Genomic DNA, 17,535 nt, shown 5'->3' with positions numbered 1-17,535 from the left:
AGAGAACCTAACCCTTTTAGATATAATTGTATAGCAAAAGCCCTAGAAGGAAGGCCCAACATGTTTTCAAATTGAGATTAGAGTGAAGGCACAAAAGACAGACTTTCACGGTTAATCTCTATTTCTGCCTTGGGAGCCTGTAGAGTTTTATTTCTTGTTATTTAGAAGTAATTAAAAGTAAGAACTTTTACTCTCTACTTAGGCTGGTCGGAAGTGTTTTGCACCTTATGTTTTGGCCATTTTAACCCAGACCAGACACAGGTTACCTCTTGCAGCTTGTTTGCCAGCGCCAGCTAGTCTCATTTGCCGCCAAACCCACTGCCCACTCCTTGCCTTCTATCTGAGACTCTATCATCCAGTTCCTTGACACTTTCCTCTCTTTGAATTCCCAGTGTGAGGCACCACACAGCAGATCTAAGGCACAGAGGAGGCGAGCCTTGGGTGTCTTCCTGACTTCCTCATGTCTGAACTCTGTGGCTCCAGAAAGGCTGGCTTCTGTCTACTGCTGCTGGGTGGGTGACGGGACTACCTTCCGTTCTCAAGAAGAGTAAAACTGCATCTTGATATTTGCAGGTTGCTTTCGTGTCTTATTAGTAGCTCAACTCCATTTACACTTTCATAAGTGGAAGTCTCATTGAGTTCTCTCCAGAATTCCCCAGTGCTTCTTTTTCTTGCTGGATGCCTACCAGCATGCTAAAGAATAGAAAGTCCAAGGTAGTACTCTGGTAAGGAAGGTTTTTTGTTTGTTTGCTTTTTACCTACCACCATAGTTAGAACAGCAGCAGGCCTCAGAATCCTCCACCTGACAACTATCTAATGGAGCTTGTTAAAAATGCAGGTTCGAGGAAACACGAAGTCACAGGGAGGCCTCATGAAAAACAGTGGGCTGTCCAGGAGCAAAGACTGTATTTTCTCCAACTCCAATTGTTGTCTCCTTCACTCAGTTTTCAGGAGTTTCCGATGCGCCTCGGAATAAATTTCTTCAGAACTTATTCCATTTGGGGGTTTCTCAGATAAAATTCACAGGCATATGTTGTTTATGACCTTTGGAACTATTCCAGCTTCATGAGTCTCAGCCCGACCCTCCTGTCCTCTCTGGATCTCCGAGCACCCGATGCTGTGTTCCACATAGTCATGGTATCTGACAGTCCTTATTTTCAGTTTGCATAGTATCTATTTGCTCTTTGGGTTTATTGGTATTTTTTCCTCTTGTCCTGCTCCAGTCCACCCACTGCTGTTTTATATTCCTACTGTTACTCTGTCCACATACTGTGTTTAAATCAGTTCTAAAAACATTGGTTCTTCATGTTGCTTTGTGCATTTTTGTTCCCAGTGTGTTTTCAATTGCCTATCAAAAGTTTTCTATGTGTATGTTCTATAAGTTAGAGCTGTGTTGATCTTCAGTATTCCTTATTTGTCCAGGTTCTGTGTTTACTGATAATTGATGAATTTAATTGTCTGGGTCTGGGCTACTGTGAGACTCTGGGTCTGATTTAAATCTAATATTTCAGTAGGCCCCTCTGACTATATACTAGAGAGGGTCATTTTATTATTATTAGATAAGGAAGAATATCTAAATTCTCCTTTAGGTATCCAGTAACATTAAGGTGAGAATTCAAGTTTCCACTGGACTCAGCGAACACAGTCTGGCTGGGATAGATCATTCTCTCCAGTTGTCTTCAGTAACACAGAACTGTAAGCCTCACTCCCTATAGTCGGTGGCAGGAAGTTCAGGCTTCTGACTCAGTAATTCAGCATTCTTGGAACCACTCTAGCAGGAGATCAGGTAGAGTAATTACAAGGGTGGAAAGACTGCACTGGCCTCTGCTGGTAGCCTGTGACTGATTCCCACACACCCGCGGCTTTGGCTGAAGTGGATGCAGCAGTTTTCTCCGGGTCCTTTAGGTAAAGGGCCAGGCCTTTTGTGCTTGTGATCTGCACCATGGGCATTTCTAGGTTGCCAGTTTCTTTAGCACACAGTCTAGCACATATGAGGTAAATGGAGACACAGAGAACTAACCCTGTATCTTTTCAGGGTTTTTAGTTGAGCCAAGTTCCACTTTCATTTCATAGTCTTGTATTTTATACAAAAATTTGAGGATTTTAAATTATCCTTGGGAGGAGGAACAGGAAAGACTTTATCTATTTTATTTAGGCTCTTCAAAATGGATACACCTCACTTCACTCTCCTATAAACCCCAGGTACTTATGTGCCACTATGAGTACATTTCCATGGAATAATAAAAGTAGGGAACATACGCAGAACTTGAAGCTTTGAAATGTGTCTTACTTTCAGTGACAGAACACCAACTAAGAGGACAAATGGTTTGGCAGCAAAAGTACAGGAATTGCTACACTGGTCTACCAAGCACAGGGGAGTCTTGAAAAACCAACCAGGTAGAGAGACACCCAAGGTAACTAGTGAACAGGAACAAGGGCAAGGGAGCAAGAGATTTTCATTCAAGGTAAGGACATGCTCATTTAGTGTTATTTATTTATTTATTTATTTTAGACGAGACCAAAATTAGTTCAGAATTTATCCATGATTTTTTTCAGTTGTGATGATCTGTGAAGATTATCAGGTAATTGTAAGATTCATTCATAGCCAATCAAGCATTCTGAAGATAACATCTTAAAGGGATCCTAATCAAGGAAATGTATCTTGATGATAGTTCACTAATTAAAAGGAAAATCAAGAACCATGGAAGTAAATGTCCTTAATAAAGTTCACTGCATAGGAGACTGAAGTATTTTTTTGTTGTTGTTGTCATTTGTAGTTTTGGGGTTTGAACCTCAACCACTACACGCCAGGCAAGCACGCTGTCAGAGCTCCATCTCCAGCTGAGAAAGGGCTTCTTCTTCTTCTTCCTTTTTTAAATAAGGCTTTAAAAAATGCTGAAGTCTACCCATGTCCTAGTAACTGTATTTGTATGTAATACTTCAAGATATAATTTACATGGGTTTTACTAGATGTTATTTTTGGAATTAAAACAAAAGTACATTCTGTTGTTGGTACACACATCTTTCATGCTTATGGGCTGGAATTAAATCATGTAATGTATACAATTACTTTATCATTTTCCAGGTGCTCTGACGCTAACTTTTTGTATTTTTGGAAACATTTCTGAGAACGAATTAAGCAAATGTTAACAGTTATAGAAAGGCTCTTCCCATGGAAGAATCAAAAAATCCTAGAGAAATACTGACCTCCAGTGGCCACACTCAGCAGTCACTGGCAGGATCCCAGGAACCCGAACCTACACCCAAGATCTGTTTTCTGTTGATATGTTTCTTTTGGAGGCAGCAGCAAGAGTGGAAATTTTTTGGTTTTTAAATTTTATGCTAAAAATATAGAAACTTCTCTTGCTGAATATATTAAGCCATTCTGCATTAGCAGCTGATAAGCACAATAATTTGCCATTCAGTTTAAATTAAGTGAATGGCATCCACCAGAAATTATATAGACTTTAGGCTGGTTAAGAGAACAACAGAATGAAATTTGAATTTATAAGATATTCAAACAAAAGGCAGATATGTTGGCCTTTCATCAAAATACATACAAATACCTGGCACAACAAAGCACTTGGCTTTCGTTCAAAGGTGGGGGGGGGAATAGAAAACATGCCCTCAGGCTCTTGTGGTTGAACATTTGGTCTCCAGCTGGTGGAGCAGTTAGAGCATGTGGTAGAACCAACCTTGCTAGTGGAAGGAGTCCCTGGGGTGGGCCCTAAGGCGGGGCTAGCCTAGCACTTCAGGCCATGGTCTACCAAGTTGTCTGGTGCTCTAAGAGTGCTGTACTGCCTGACCCCAGGTCTTCCTGGACAGCAGGAGGGCAGAAGCATTCCTCACAGGTTGATTCTCTCAGCTTCATGACCTCAGTAGTGAAGAAAGTGACTAAGGAATAATTCTTCTAGAACACATATGCTAGACATTTCTTTCTCAGTGCTACTGCATTCGCCACAGCTTGGAGCTCATTTTAAAATATGATTTTGATTTCAAAGAAATTAGAAAAGTATGTAAAAATTAAAAGAAACAAGACGTTCTTGTTTTCATAAATAGTGCTTTCAAGTAAAAAATCCTTTATAACTCTAAAGTGATTAGAGTTCTTTTTTATTATGTTGTTGTTTTGATACAGGTCTCTTGGCTGTTGCCTAAGCTGAGCTAGAACTCAAAGTGACCTTCCTGCCTCATCCTCTCAAATGCTAGTACTATCAGGGTGAGCCGCCACAACCAGCCTAAACAAAACAAAACAGATACTTTGGGTTGTGTGTACAAGTTCAGAACCACTGTACTATGTCATTTTAAAAGCCTTTTTCTCTTGGGGCTGGAGAGATGGCTCAGCAGATTAGAACGGTTGCTGCAATTCTAGAGAATTCAGATTCAATTCCCAGTTCATGTGATGACAGACAACCACTTGTAACTACAGTTCCAGGCGACCCTACACCCTCTCTGGCCTCTGTGAGAATGTGGTATATAGACATACATGCAGTCAAGATACCCAAACAAGTAAATAGTGATTCTTACCTAACATAGTCAAAATACTCTTTGTGCTGGTTCCGATAGAACACAGAGAACTTAAGCATGCGTCCCGCAATCACATCAGCCTTCTCCAGCAGCTGTGTTAGATGAACTTTTGAGTAATCTGAAACATTTAAAAGTCGATTATTGAGGACCACAGTACCAAAAGTGCCAGCTACATGCTTTATAAATTAGGGATTATTAATACACATCTTTAGGGAGTTAAACTTGGTAAATAGGACGGTATCAAGAAAAAATTTGTTGTCTTTCTGTGGCTTATTTTTATTTCTATATAAATATTTTTTGTGGTTCAAGGTTATTTCTTAGAATATTCTTGTAATTTTTAATCTTTCAAATTAAAGATTCTGAAGCAACCATGTTCAACAGCCAAGCAAGTGGCACTCAACAGCACATCTTCCACCAGCACCCCTACCCACCAGCACTCCTACCCACCAGCACTCCTACCCACCAGCACTTCTAACCACCAGCACCCCTACCCACCAGCACCCCTACCCACCAGCACTTCTACCCACAGCACCCTACCCACCAGTACCCCTACCCACCAGCACCTCTAACCACCAGCACCCTTACCCACCAGCACCCCTACCCACCAGCACCTCTAACCACCAGCACCCCTACCCACCAGCACCCCTACCCACCAGTACCTACACCCACCAGCACCCCTACCCACCAGCACCCCTACCCACCAGCACCCCTACCCACCAGCACCCCTACCCACCAGCACCTCTAACCACCAGCACCCCTACCCACCAGCACCCCTACCCACCAGCACCCCTACCCACCAGCACCTTTAACCACCAGCACCTCTAGCCACCAGCACCCCTACCCACCAGCACCCCTACCCATCAGCACCTCTACCCACCAGCACTCCTCTAACCACCAGCACCCCTACCCACCAGCACTCCTATACACCAGCACCCCTACTCAAGGGCATAGATAAAACTTAGAGGAAATGGTTCTGGACCACTTGCTAAACCTGAACAGAAAGTATTCTTCATCTTTTAACTATGAAAATAAGGAAGGGTAATTTATAGAGAAATACTGTAGAACAGTTAAAAGCTGACTTGTCATTTTCCTCGTAATTCTGCACAAATGCTATGAGATGTAGGAAAAATGAGAAAGCCATAGAGATTCCTCTATGAAAACATGCTTTTACTTCCTTTTATTGCTTGAAGTAAAAAAGAAAATGCATTCACCTGACAGCTTATGCATCAGAGCGTGTGTGTGTGTGTGTGTGTGTGTGTGTGTGTGTGTGTGTGTGTATTGGAACCACCAAAGACCTTCTTTAAGCTAACGAAGTTATAGTATTTCAGCCCTTTTTTATTTTGGTATAAAGTAGCCTCTGGTAGATAAATTATGTAGCTCCCTCGAATGGAAAAATACCAAGATATTTTTTGTGTATATTTACACAGAAAAATGCTTGTGCTCCAGGTGGGGTTCTACTTACTAGCAATACTTACCAGAAGTGCTTCAGATTTTGAGTTTGGGGAGTTTATAATATTTGCATATACTTTAATGGTTTTATTATTTCAAAAATCAAAACTGCTTCAAAGTTTAAAATATTCTGGACACTTTTATCAGTGCTCAAATGTTTCAGATTTCAGGGGCCGAAGAGATGGTACAGCAGTTAAGAGCACTTGTTGCTCTTTCAGAGAACCTGGTTCAATTCCCAGCACCTACATGTGAGCACCGTGTGGTTACAGGGACCTGATGCCCCTTTCTGCCCCACCCCACACTAACGCACAGGCATTTGTGCAGGCACTCATACATACATTTTTAAAAAGGTTCAGATTCAGAGCATTCCAATTTAGACTTCTTGATTGTGGCTATTCTACAACAGCACAGCATCAAAAGACAGCATGTCTGTATGTCTGACTTAAACCTTTAATGCAGGTATACTATAGAGATGGATACTTTGCATTGGTATGGATCTTGCTCTATTGATAAAAATTAAGATCTCCCACAAACCTTCCTGGTGCTATAAAAACAAATAAAAAGGGATTCAGGAAAAGGACTAAATGTGAGGTGGATTCCAGGGTGGGATAGGAATTCCAACGTGATAGAGCAGACACAGGGACGTTATCTCCAGAGAGGTCTGCTTGCTGTTAATACAATATTGGCATCTTTAGCTGTTTCACTTCTGATTATCAAACTATCATAATTATACTTAACTTATCCTACACTATTTCTTTACATTTCAACATCTCTGATGCTGCCTAACAATAAATGCAATAAGAAAACATTGCCATATTTAATTGGCAACTTTCTTTATGATACATTAAAACAGGGGCTCTTATAATGAGATATAGGGAAATATAAGCAAATATGGTACTTGTGAGAAACTTTACCTTGTTTTCAAATACTGAAATCTTTGGCAGTCAAGAGTGTTAACATTCTTAGCAGCTTCGTCACAGAACAAACAAAGAGGCATGAAGATAGAACCAAAATGAGGCAGACTTTCGGCCACTTAGCACACCCTTAGAGTTGACAGATACCAGGATAAGTAGTAGCTAATCATGAGCTGCATCTGAAAGAATGCAAGTGTGTGGCCATGTAAGAAGGGGTTGGGTCTTATCTGAGGTTTGCCACAGATGCGGGAGTTGCTAAGCGACCTGGAAACTGATGAGTGAATTGTTCTCTAGATTTTTTTCAACAAGCTCTTTCATGTTAAACAGCCTCTTTCTAACTTTTTTTTCTGTAGCTGAGCACATGTATGTGCACAGTGTGGAGGCCAGAGGTCACCTCAAGTGTCAAGTGCTATCCACCTTATTTTTTGAGACAGGGTCTTTCACTGGTCTAATGCTTTCCAAGAAGCTAGGCTCCTTGTCTTCAGAGTCCCAGAGATCTGCCTGCCTTTGCCATTCCAGAGCCTGGATTACAAGCATGTGCCACCACGCCTGGCTTTTTAAAGTGGGTTCTGGGATTCGTCAGGTCCGCACGCATGCAAGGCAAGCAGTTTACTATCAGAACTATCTCCCTAGCCCTCTCTGAATTTGTTTAATAGGAAAAATGTCATCCAGGTAAAGAGGAATCAGTAAAGCCCCATCCTAACCGACAAAAGGAGAGGATGGCAAAAGTGCTCTAGGGCACTCAGCAAACACACTCTGTGTGACTGAGTGGACAGAGGAGCAGGAGGAAAGAACGCCAGCGCTTCCATGAAAATACCGGACCACTCAAATGGAGTGTGGGGTTCCAGCAGAGAACAGGCCCTCCACATCAGGTTTTTCAGACAGATGACTGCTTAGGAAGTTTGTAATGAATCAAAGATGCACAAACAGGGCAGTAGTTTATAAATAGCCTTTTCAAGCTCCTCCAGAACTTAGGTAAAAATAACAAATATTTCTGCTGGGCATCTACCTAGGTCTATCTCTAACCTAAGTGCCGTTTCTGGTTTCTTTCCTTCAATATCTCTGAAAATGACACAGTAAAGGATAAATAGATATGAACACCCTCTTTACAGGATGAGGGTCCATGAATATTAACTTTATTCAGAAATTGCATCAGTTTTTATTTCACTTTGAAAAAAACTACACATGCAGCAAAAGGCAGTCTGATTCCACCACTTAAGTTGCTTGTCTGAGAACTCAGCTCCCTCCAACCAATACGATACCCATTAAGCAATGCTACCAACAGCACCACACCTCCGATGCAATGCTTACTCGCCTTGTAGGTACAAAAAGTGTATGTTGATGATTAGCTTTTCTAGAACGTTAATCAGTATAAACCACAGCTCCTTACCTGCTGTACAGAATTCTATAATTTCACTCCATTCAGACACAACATAATCACCATCAACTTGTTTTGAGGCAGTCTGCACCGCTACTGTATACTCAGTCCTTGGGCTCAAAAACCAGTGTCCACGAACAGTCATTGGCAAGGGAACCGCTTTTGCCACCAATTTTGTTGGAACATCCTAGGAAGATAAAAAGGAAGATGAGGCAGTAAAGAATAAAGGGGAGGAAAAAGTAGGCAAGGAAGAGACAGGAAGGCTATAAAATAACCTTCATCAACTATAAATAAACTCCTAAGAGCAGGGTTCCTGTTTGAGAACATGCAACAATTATTATATTTACATGTTTATTCTTTATATGCAGAAATTAAGGCCCTGGAAGAACAAGAAACAGGCTCCACATCCTACAATCCAGAAACAGAAAAGGACCTGCACTCTAATCATCATTTATAACATACTGTTTTCTCCTGTACATGCTATCTTCTTCAATACAGATTTTAAAAAAGAGCATAAAAGAACTAAGATTAATTGATTTAAAGTCTACTAAGTTAAAAATATATTCGCTTGATTCTTATGACTTGATAATTTTACTAGAGGGTTCATTACTAACTGTTTAGTATGGAAAGGAGAGAATGCTTTTAAAGTAAATATTAAAACAGATGAATTTGTTTCACATTCGTACTAGGTAACTTTCATAAAAGTATGGTGTCTGAGAAAGCTTAGGTCTTTTTGACCCCCAATTGATTACCTGCTGTTTGAACACTCACTACATTTTCAAAGTTGTGGTATTCATGGGTGAAGCAGAGGTCAAGCCTTGAAGTAGTCATCTTTTAATGTGAAGCATATCAAACGTTCTTCAAAAAGCAAATGACAGCAAAAAGAACACCCAAAACCAAACTGGAATTTGATAATAATGACCAATGAATAGTATTCTGCACTATGTAAATCCTCATTATGTTTAGTTTCTGTAACCATGAAAGACATTTCCAGAAACATAAAATGCATTGAATTTTCTGAGGTTAAGACGGAGTAGCACTGTCTTCTTCAAAGACCATGTTTATGTCTGTTTTCATCATCAGTAAAAGCAACGAAGCGTAAGAGAAACACTCGAGCCAGGAAATGGTTACTCCTAACAGCCACATCTGGAGGAAGAGCTGAAGGGTGACGGCAGAAACAGCAGGTAAATGTTACATATTACAACATGTGAAGGTTAGTAATTTTCAAACAAAATAAAGCACCCCCTAAATTCTACTTTTTAGGGCATTTTTTTAAAGCCTAATGTGTTTAAACAAAGTCCCACAATTTTATAAGTCAATCAGTTTGATTCAGGGAAGAATGGGTGCTTCATTGGAAAACTATTCAGAGCTGATGGCATCTTTTTTCCCTTCTGCTTCAGTGAAAGAATTTTACGGTTTGGTAAACAATTTAGCCATTTTTGTCTACATGGAGTAACTGAATTCTGAGTGGGGTAGCTGTCCTTCAAACTCCACTGCCCTCCCCAAGCCGGTTTTGACTTCATTTGTGTAGAATTTAATATAACTGATTTATAAGTGGATTGTATATTGAACTATCCTGATAGCACAGGATCAATTTTTTTTTTTTTTTTTTTTTTTTTTTTTTTTTTTTTTTTGGTTTTTCGAGACAGGGTTTCTCTGTAGCTTTGGAGCCTGTCCTGGAACTCCCTTTGTAGACCAGGCTGGTCTCGAACTCACAGAGATCCGCCTGTCTCTGCCTCCCGAGTGCTGGGATTAAAGGCGTGCGCCACCGCCGCCCGGCTAGGATCAATTTCTTTTAATGACTTAAAGTTTGCTATTTTTATCTTTGCATATAGTCACGATTTACCCTTTCACATGGTATTTCATTTTTCTTCAAAATTTTATTATGGGGATAAAGTTTTAAATCACACATAATTTTGTTTCTTAATGTCAAATATCTAAGTCATTAAAATTATTCTTTCTTTCAAAATGTCTTGATATTTAAAATGTTTTCAAGATGCAATGACTGTAAATGTTCACTAGGTTTACCTTGTGTTTAAATTTATTAGAATTCTTGTTCTCTTTCTTGTTGAGGTCAATGAAATAGTGTGTAATGCGGTCCTTTGACTTCGAGTCCATCTCCCATGAGATCTTGAAGGAGTCACATGTGATGTTACTTATTTTGATGTTATGTGGGACAGGGAGTTCTTCCATTTCTGCTATGCCGCTGTCTTGTGATTTGTTACCTGCCAGAAAATAATGCATAGAAAATTAGCTTTTGATGAGTTTTTCCAGTATTCAATGTCTTTAGTGGTATATGTATTTCTGAATTCAAAAGTACTAAATCTAAGATTCCATTTTGCTCATGAAGTAATTCACATCATAATGAAAGGTATTTATAAGGCCATATCACCAGTTAAAAAGCAGGCAAGTTCACTCCTATGATTGCTGTATTTCCATTTCCTAATCTCTGACTTATAGAAACACATTGATGATCCATCTTGCCTGTAAAACATCAACTTTGCCTGGTTACGATCTTGCTGAAAAGCCTCAAAGGACCATTCTTTCTGCATGACAAGTCAATGCTTACCCTAAGTAACACAGGTATTCTAACCCAGATGGTGACCCAGAAGTGCTGAAAATGAAGTGGCCCAGTCAAATGATGGCAATGCTTGTGTAGAAGTCTAAGAGAAGTCTAAGAGGTAGCAATGGAAAGCGGCAGAACTTGTTCCTCCTCCTTCACTTTGGAAATACCATATAGAAAAACAGTGTACAAATACTGAATAATACTGAAGCCTACTCATTTACTCTGCCAAGGTATTTATTGTAATCATTTCTCTATGATACTTGATGAATTGAATTTTGAGTGCTGAAATAATAAGCAAGGGTAAAGACAAAAGCTGAATGCCATGCTAACTGATGTCATTAAAACCATGAATCATCTTTATACTGTCACCTGGAGAAACTCTTAGCTCCTTTCTAGCAGTACAACACAATGGCTGAAGGACAAAAAGAGAAAATATAGACATATTTGCCATTCAAGTTTCTGCTATCTGTGAATAACTTAATAACTAAACATTAATAACTGTAACAAATCTCATGAAAAGCTTTGTTTTCATTAAAATTGAAGGGACATACCACCTGAATTAAAATGTGGAGATCTTTGATCAAATCATATTTTTCCTATGGACATTATAAAGCTCTTATTATGTCAAGAATATAAAATTTAAAACTATCACAGGCCCAATTTTAGACAAAATCAATACATTAACTCCTTCTTTTTTTGTTTGTTTGTTTGTTTGTTTGTTTTTGAGACAGGGTTTCTCTGTAGCTTTGGAGCCTATCCTGGAACTAGCTTTTGTAGACCAGACTGGCCTTGAACTCTCAGAGATCAGCCTGCTTCTGCCTCCTGAGTGCTGAGATTAAAGGTGTGCGCCACCACAGCCCAGCTAACATTAACTACTTTTATGAAGCTTTCTTACTTGCTTAGAAGTTAAGAATTAAGCTAAAATCTCCCTTCCCGTACTTCATAAATCACTTTTTAAATAAGATTTTGAAATAAATGACAGAAAAAGAGAGATTTTGCCTATAAAAACTGACAGAACAGCAAGCAAAACCCACCATCATGCACTAAGCACTCAGTCCATCTCAGCTCTGCCATGTGTGCATCTGTAATTAGCTCTCCTACCTTAGTGAAGACATGACTGTAAGAGTAATTCTGGGGGCTGGAGTGATGGCATGCATGGTGGTTCAGAGTGCACACTGCTCTTGCAGAGAGCCCAACATGCAAATCTGTACTCCACAACCATCTGAACTACAATTCCAGGGGACTTGCTTGTAGCTTCCATGGGCACCAGGCATGCATGGAAGTGAAATATTTATATACACAAAAGAAAATAATTCTGGCCATAATATTTTAAATATTAGATGATTCTAACATATTTTTGCTACTGTGTTGATCAGTAATACCGAGTGCAGACCAAATACATGATTTAATACATTTTTTTATATCCAAACATGAATGCTATTTTAAAAAATATTTCACAAGCAGTTCCTAATGACAGCATTTTTTGACATGCAGGGTAAAAACATTGGCAGATTATGCTAAGAATATTTACATATGGCTTTCTCAGTAAGTTTAAAGTGCCTTATATATTTGTACATCAATTCCTACAATGAAGCATAGATCCTTTTTTTGTCCCTGTTAAAAACAAAAAACCCTCACATCTTACCACCCCATCTTTACTTATACCCTGCCCTATGCCCTCAGCACCAGGCAGCCAGTACTCTGCCATGTATCTTTACAGATGATCTATTATACACATTTCCTCTAAACAATGCACATGGTTCTTCATGATCTCCTCTTTTCAAGCAATATATTGCTTTCCGGATTCATCTTTGCTATGTTATTCATTTATTTATGTTTATTGCTGAACAGGGCTCTGTTGTATGACTAGACCACCTTTTCTTTGTGCTGAGCAGCTGATGGACATTTCAGCTGTTTCTACTTTGTACCTATCACAAATGCTGATGCTATGAATATTTGCATACAAGGTTTGGTATGTGCACACATTGAATTCTCTTGTGTATATTCCTAGGAATGGGAAGAGTTAGAAGATCAGATGCTAGCTCTAATTTACTGAGGAACTAGAAGACTATTTTTCCAAAGAAGCCACACCACTTTCCAGGAGTGGGTGTGACTCTTACTAAAACGTTTTAGGACCTGTCATTTTTAGTATAGTTATTCTTTGCACTTTTTGCCAACTGGGGTTATAGCACTAATACCTTTGGAAGGGTGCAGCAACAAAGAACCATCTTAAGTCATAAAGAAGCCCTAACAGGTATGGAACCTACTAGTACCTTGACTGTACACTTTACCCTCTAATATTGGGAGTGATACATTTCCATTATACAGATACCCAGGTTCAGGAACTTTTTTAGAGCAGCAGACATGAATTCTCACTTTTTTTCTATCAGCAAGGTATTCTAGCCTATGTTCTATTTTTCTGTGGAAGTACAGAAATCAATCACTTCTCTAAGAGCTATGGTTTAGTTTAGTAGAGAATGGCAGGCAGAGTGTAAAACCCAAGTTGTAGGTGTGGCTATCTCTGTTAAAATATTACTATTTCTAGGGTCTCTGAATGGCTGGAAGAGCCAGAAACCCATGCATGTTTGTTCACTAATAAGTATCTACATTCCTACAGCCTTCCTCAAGACCTAGTAATACCACTTTTGGGTATATGTCTAACAGATGCTCAACCATGCCACAAGGACATGTGCTCAACTATGTTCATAGCAGCATTGTCATAGCCAGAACCTGGAAACAATCTAAATGCCCTTCGACCAAAGAATGGATAAGGAAAATGTGGTACATTTACACAATGGATACGGGCCCATATTTTATACAAAATATTTATAGGCGGGCACTCTGGCCATACTTAATTTTCAAGACAGCTACAATTCTATCAAACAAGATAGCCATCTAACAAAGGCCAGGATGTATGGCTCCTTCTCCATTGTTAAAATGTAGATTGCCTGGGGAGAGGTGTTGTTTCCAAAGCTGGTGACTTAAGTTGTAGGTGTTTCGCTAGCCCTGCCTCCCCCAGAAAGAGAATATTAATGAGTATTCACCTTGGTTTACCTGGGGGATAAAAGGTGTTTGGTATAATAAAAACAGGTAGTCTTCAGGATGGATAAAGCCTGAGATGCCCTTCCGAGATGGCTGTGTGAACTGTGTCTCGTTATTTCTCATGCCTCTGTACCGGTTGAGTTGGGGAAAAATAGTTTCTATATTGGGGCCTATGGGCTTTGACATAATGGCGCCCAACTTGGGGATGACCACTGACCACCGAGAAAAGCCAGAGAAAGAACAAGTACAAAAGAGAATGTGATACTGACCACTGAACCTTGAAAAAAGCCAAAAAAAGAACAGGAAGTACAAAAGAGAATGTGGTGCTGACCTAAACCCCCCAAAAAGCCAGAGAAAGGACAAGAAGCATGAGAGAGACGGTAAATGCTGACCATTGAACCCTGAGAAAAACCAGAGAAAGGACAGAGGAGAACATGAGGCTGATCTGTAAACCCCAAAAAACAAGGAGGGAGTGACCAGATGTGAGAAACCTGCAAGAAAAGAAATCAGTGGATACGTGAGTAATGTGTGCTTAGATAACAAAACAGGACAGTAATATCGGGAGTAAAATTTGTAAATATAAAAATCTAAAACAAGGAAAAAACAATCAAATGGCTATGCAGTTGATTGAAGATATATTAAAAGACAAAGGAGAGAGTGCAGCAGCATCAGATACAAGAACTTTTAGAATTCATAGAGGAGATATACCCTCGGTTTTCCCAATGTAGGACCTTAGACATAGCTGTATGGAAAGAAGTAGGAATGAGAATCCAACAACATTATTGTAATTATGGATCAGAAAGCATCCCCGAAGATACACCTTACTTCTGGATGCTAATATAGGAAAGGTTGGACTCAAATCCTGACCAGCAGGAGATAGTTCCATCTGCACCACCTGAGGAGTTGCCAGACATGATTTAGAACAGAGCAGTTACAACTTCTCTGTATATTTGAAAATATCAAAATAACGTATAATAGCAAAATTTACATTTCCTTCAAAAACAATTAAAATGTATTTTTTTATTGCTTTATGTTAAATACATAATTTAATATAGTTCCATGTGACTAACAAAAAGCAATATTCTGGGGGAGTCTCGCCTTTATGTTCCTGTTTAAACCTAGCCCTGGGATTACTGACACCATAATTAAAATTAGATGGCCAAATCTGGCTAAAAGAGTTCAGGGCAGGAGATAAGCGCATCCAGGCAGCCCTCACATTCAAGGCAAAGGACAATATAAACTTTGCAATTTCATTTTCAATTGGGTACTTGTTTTGCTACTTCTAATCAGCCATCGCAGATTACAAATTTCCATTATGCTAGTGCCTAAGCTGCTTTTCTATGCTGACAGTTGTATCACACTTGCAGAAGTGCCCAACTGTTAATTACAGAATGGTTAAGTGCATGCTTACTAGGAAGACAGATGGAGATGTGTGACCTTGGGTAAGTATCTTCGGATTCTCTAAGTTCTGTTTCTTCATAGGCCAGCCAGGATAGAATGAGGTAATAACCCACATATGAGAAACATAACTTCTGGATTGTATTACACCATGTTAGCTGGTTCAACTTACATTCATGTAAAAGGAAAGGATTAAAACTCTACTCCCCCAACTTGGTCTAATTAATATATAACTTTGCTAACATACGGAGGCTGTCAATACCCCTAGTAATCTTTAATGATTTATTTCTTTTGAAATCACATTTTCTTGAAATTTGTTTGTGTCTGAATATATCCAAGAAATTTTTTAGCAAATCCATGTGCTAAAAGAGACTTATATTTCTTAGTTTTGATGTTATATTTATGTGTGAATAATCTCTAAATTTAATTTCACGCTTCTCTCTTAAATAGACATTTCCCCTTATTTTTTGCCAACAGAATCCTGTTGCAGAACATCTCCGAGTGCTGTCCTCAAGGTTTCCTTTGAGCTCAGAGTGTGCTGTGCTGCTCGCTACATACACAAGTAGGATGTTTCAAGCTTCACTTATATATAGCATGTCACACTGTTCTTCTTTTCTACACACCTCACATTTACGCTGTTCTTCATCACACAGTTCCCTTTCTATCTAGGCTTTTAGTGCCTGTAATATGCATTTCTAATAATAGTTTCACATCCAAATAAGTAATTTTTTTGAGAAGCAAGTATACAGTAGTTATGATCCAAATAATATTTCACTCTAGTTTTCAATCTTAAAATCATAAATTATAAAAACACAGCCCTGGGTCATAGCCACTATTCCTGTAGGGTTAGGGTTTACAGCGGAGGACATGGGAAGCCAGCTGTCACAGTCTTAGACAGTTAAGCAGGGAATACTCTGACACCTGCTATTTATAAAAACAAAACAAAACAAAACAAACAAACAAAAAAAACCAAACCTCTGCTTTCTGGACGGCAGCCTATGAGGTCAAAGCAGGGGAGTGTGGCTATCATCAAACACAGAAGCCCAAGAATCAGAAGTGAGAAGAGGTTCAATGCAGTTACTATAGTATGCTCCGTAGTTTAAAACGTTAAGATTGTATGAAAAGCCAAGAAAACCTGTTTATCCCACAGGGCTGATCCTCACATGCCACATGGGTTTTCCAGTCCACAGCAGAAACACAAATTTCTAGTTTCACTGGCATAGAAAGTGGTGTATGATTAACCCTTCACATTCCTACTCATGAGCTCATTTCCAATAGCCCTACCTGGTGTTAGATCTCAGTTAAATTATCTAAGAAGTTTTAAAGCAGATATGGATCAGTGTCCCTAAAGTTGAACTGAAGAATAATAAACATCCAACAAATGAAAGCATGTATGCACACACCCCTCCCCACATACATACCAAGTTGGAAAAAAAGGGGAAAGAATAGGAGACCTCTTTTAACCTTGAAGTTAGATTAACTGAAAATATATGTACATAGGTTCACGGGCAAGAAAAAATAAAATGTACTGGCTTCTTCTTCCCTTTCTTTGTAAAATCAAACCCACAAATGATAAAAGATCATAGTACTAAATGTGTTTCAAGGCGAGTAATTTTTTTCAGTCTGTGTCATAACTGGAAAGTATTAAAAACAACTCAGTGTGTAAAGCTGGAAAGCCTCTGACAGATGGTAACATGAAACAGGAACAGTTCTTCTAAAGTTCAACAGATATTTGTAATAAAAGAGATAATCTGATATGAAAAAACAGCTGATAATTTTAATTAAGGCTCTCCCACTATCTAGGTAAATTAAAGTGTAAGTAGGTTCTCAGTTAACCACAATAAATATTTAAATATAACATCAGACCAGAGACTTTCAGTATTAGAAAAACTTAAGAGCATTTACACTAGCAAGGGAATAGTCTAAATCCTTAACATACACTTTTAAAAATGTGTGTCTGTGTGAGTATCACACATGATCAGGTATCCACCAAGGCCAGAAGAGGGTGTTGGGTCCCCTAGAATTGAGTTACATGTAGTTGTGAGCTACCCATTGTGGGTGTTGGGAACTGAACTCGGGTCCTCTACAAGAGCAGCAAGTGCTTTTAATCATTGAGCCATCTCTCCAACCCTGTTTTTAGTTCTTAGGGAAGTTTATGACAAGTATTAATATCATCTACATTCAAATAAATGAAGAAATGGGGTACATACAAAGATGTTTCATAACTTTTTTGATGCCAAACAACTGGCATAAAAGCCAAATAT

At 39.1% G+C, this 17,535-nt stretch overlaps 1 protein-coding gene across 1 annotated transcript in view; it reads right to left on the bottom strand.

The window, feature by feature from the left end:
* Phyhipl (phytanoyl-CoA 2-hydroxylase interacting protein like) overlaps window positions 1–17,535 on the bottom strand; it is a 35,974-nt gene that overhangs the window by 3,628 nt on the left and 14,811 nt on the right. The window contains exons 2-4 of the mRNA XM_041655674.1: window positions 10,294–10,490; window positions 8,278–8,452; window positions 4,525–4,642 (exon numbers count right to left, since the gene is read on the bottom strand). Of these exons, the coding sequence (XP_041511608.1) occupies window positions 4,525–4,642; window positions 8,278–8,452; window positions 10,294–10,490 (490 nt within the window). The remainder of the gene's footprint in view (window positions 1–4,524; window positions 4,643–8,277; window positions 8,453–10,293; window positions 10,491–17,535) is intronic.

Source organism: Microtus oregoni, unplaced genomic scaffold (assembly GCF_018167655.1).
Source record: "Microtus oregoni isolate MIOR12 unplaced genomic scaffold, Mior012 000007F_ref0000211, whole genome shotgun sequence".
Lineage (NCBI taxonomy): Eukaryota > Metazoa > Chordata > Mammalia > Rodentia > Cricetidae > Microtus > Microtus oregoni.
This window is presented reverse-complemented; position numbering and strand designations above follow the sequence as displayed.